The 2,500-nt window shown below is 37.5% G+C and overlaps 1 protein-coding gene across 2 annotated transcripts in view; it reads left to right on the top strand.

The window, feature by feature from the left end:
- Window positions 1–1,049, top strand: part of LOC119580414 (hyphally regulated cell wall protein 3-like) — a 16,345-nt gene extending 15,296 nt beyond the window's left edge. Inside the window, exon 3 of one of the 2 annotated variants that reach the window (XM_037928548.1) lies at window positions 5–1,049. In XM_037928548.1, the coding sequence (XP_037784476.1) occupies window positions 5–927 (923 nt within the window). In that variant the 3' untranslated portion in view covers window positions 928–1,049. The other variant, XM_037928547.1, reaches the window with a different exon arrangement.
- Window positions 1,050–2,500: the final 1,451 nt, after the last annotated feature.

Here is a 2,500-nt window from a genome sequence, read left to right as displayed (position 1 = left end):
CAAGGTTATTACGCCGACACTGCGCCTGAAGCCGGCTGCCAGGTGTTCCATATCTGCCAGGACCGCGCCCTCAGGCGCCAACAGGACTCGTTCCTGTGCCCCAACGGTACCATCTTCAACCAGCAGTACCTGGTATGTGACTGGTGGTTCAACGTGGACTGTTCTCAAGCTGAGAACTTCTACTCCGTCAACGAACTCATTGGAGTCGTTCCCGACGCCGGTTATGCTTATGCTGCCGCCACCAACGGCATCCTCAACGGAAACGGAAACGAATATGGAGCCAACGGCAACGGAGCCAACGGAAACGGAAGGAACGGAGCTAATGGATACGCTTCCAATGGCAACGGAAGGAATGGCAACGGAGCCTCCAATGGAAACGGATATCGCTCAAACGGCAACGGCGTCGGTGCTAATGGCAACGGCAACGGAGTCTCCAATGGCAGGAACGGCTATGCTTCTAATGGTAACGGCAACGGAGTTTCCAATGGCAATGGCAGGAACGGCTATGCTTCTAATGGTAACGGAGCGAACGGCGTCAATGGAAATGGCCTCAACGGCAACGGCATTGGGAATGGTAACAGGTACAATGGCAATGGAAGGAACGGCAATGGTGTGAATGGTAATGGCAATGGAAACGGATACAATGGCAATGGTCTCCGCACAAATGGAAATGGATTTAACGGCAATGGTGTTAATGGAAATGGTAATGGAAGAAGCGCCTTCAACGGAAACGGATACAATGGCAATGGCGTAAATGGTAATGGCAACGGCAATGGTGTTAATGGCAACGGAAACGGATACAATGGCAATGGCGTAAATGGTAATGGAAGAAGCGCCTTCAACGGCAACGGCAATGGCTTCAATGGCAACGGAAACGGCAACGGAGCTCCTGCCGCCCCGTCTGCCTCCTACGGCGCTCCCTTCTAAGCCTTCCTCGCTTCCTAAACCGACTTTCCTCTCAGTCGCCACAAACCTCATCGAAACGCATGTATATTTCAGCGCTTGGCAGAGAATCTATATTTTTGCAAGAATAAATACCGCACCAATTCCATTGTTTTTTTTCCAACCTATGGCTGTCATGATAACAGCAAAAGATTTAACTTTACATCCCGAATCATATATATATATATATATATATATATATATATATATATATATATATATATATATATATATATATATGATTCGGGATGTAAAGTTAAAGCTTTTGCTGTTATCACACACACACACACACACACACACACACACACACACACACACACATATATATATATATATATATATATATATATATATATATATTATATATATATATATATATAATATTATATAATATATATATATATATATATATATATATATATATATATATATATATATATATATATATGGATGTATATGTATATATATACATCTCTGTATTGTGATGATATTCATTCTCATTCATTCTCATTTTACACACACACATACTTGTGTGTAGAAAAGGTATGAATGAGAGTGAATATTATATATACATATCATATATATAATATTATATATTATATATATATATATATATTATATATATATAATATATATATATATATATATATATATATATTATATATATATATATATATATGTGTGTGTGTGTGTGTGTGTGTGTGTGTGTGTGTGTACATATATACTGAAATTGGTCCTTAGCTGCTACGCTGGTATTTTCGTATCAAATGAAGATGAAATTGTCTGAACCTTCCATAATTACATCTTACCCAGGCGACTGTACTTAAATCCATATCCAAGTACCTGGATATTTTTCAAGTACAAATACAAGTACAGTCACTTTGATTTGTACTTAAGTCCAAGTAAATGTCGGTGTACTTATGTAGAGGTGCTCTTTGTGATAAAACTAATCCTATCGCAGATTCGTAAAGCACGAAAGTCAGCAGTTTTTCCGTATACATACATTAATGAATACACTGTTAAAAAGTGGGATTCGATATAGAAAAGTAAATGGAAATTCTAACTTTAGTTTTATCACAACACTGCTTTTATCTAAATACAGTATATAACATTTGATTAAATACAGTATATATTGTATGTACTTGAATGTACTTACAAAAGTATATTTTTTTAAATATGGTAATGTAATAATATATATGTCAGAGGCGTCATTTCAGCTTTAATGGTGTGGGGGGGGGGGGGAGGCAAGGGGTTCGGTGAGCGAGGTGAGCACAATTAGCTTTTTTTTTTCTTTTTTTTTTTCTTTTTTTTTTTTGGGGGGGGGTACGGTGAATAACACTCCATAGACTATAAACAAAATTCTATCCGATTAATGATAAGTCTATATGGAACTAAATGTTATGGTGTATTTTATATTTCTATAACATTTTTCTGGTATTCACGGATGATATATAAAGATTTATTCATATATTGCTGTTGTTGTTTTATAACCCCTAGTTGCAGTACAGGTTTATGGGGAAAAGTGAGTACCGCGGTACTGGTGATGCTGATGTGATCA

This window comes from Penaeus monodon, chromosome 13, assembly GCF_015228065.2.
Source record: "Penaeus monodon isolate SGIC_2016 chromosome 13, NSTDA_Pmon_1, whole genome shotgun sequence".
Taxonomy (NCBI): domain Eukaryota; kingdom Metazoa; phylum Arthropoda; class Malacostraca; order Decapoda; family Penaeidae; genus Penaeus; species Penaeus monodon.
Note: the sequence above shows the minus strand (reverse complement) of the source record. Positions and strands in the feature narration are given on the sequence as shown.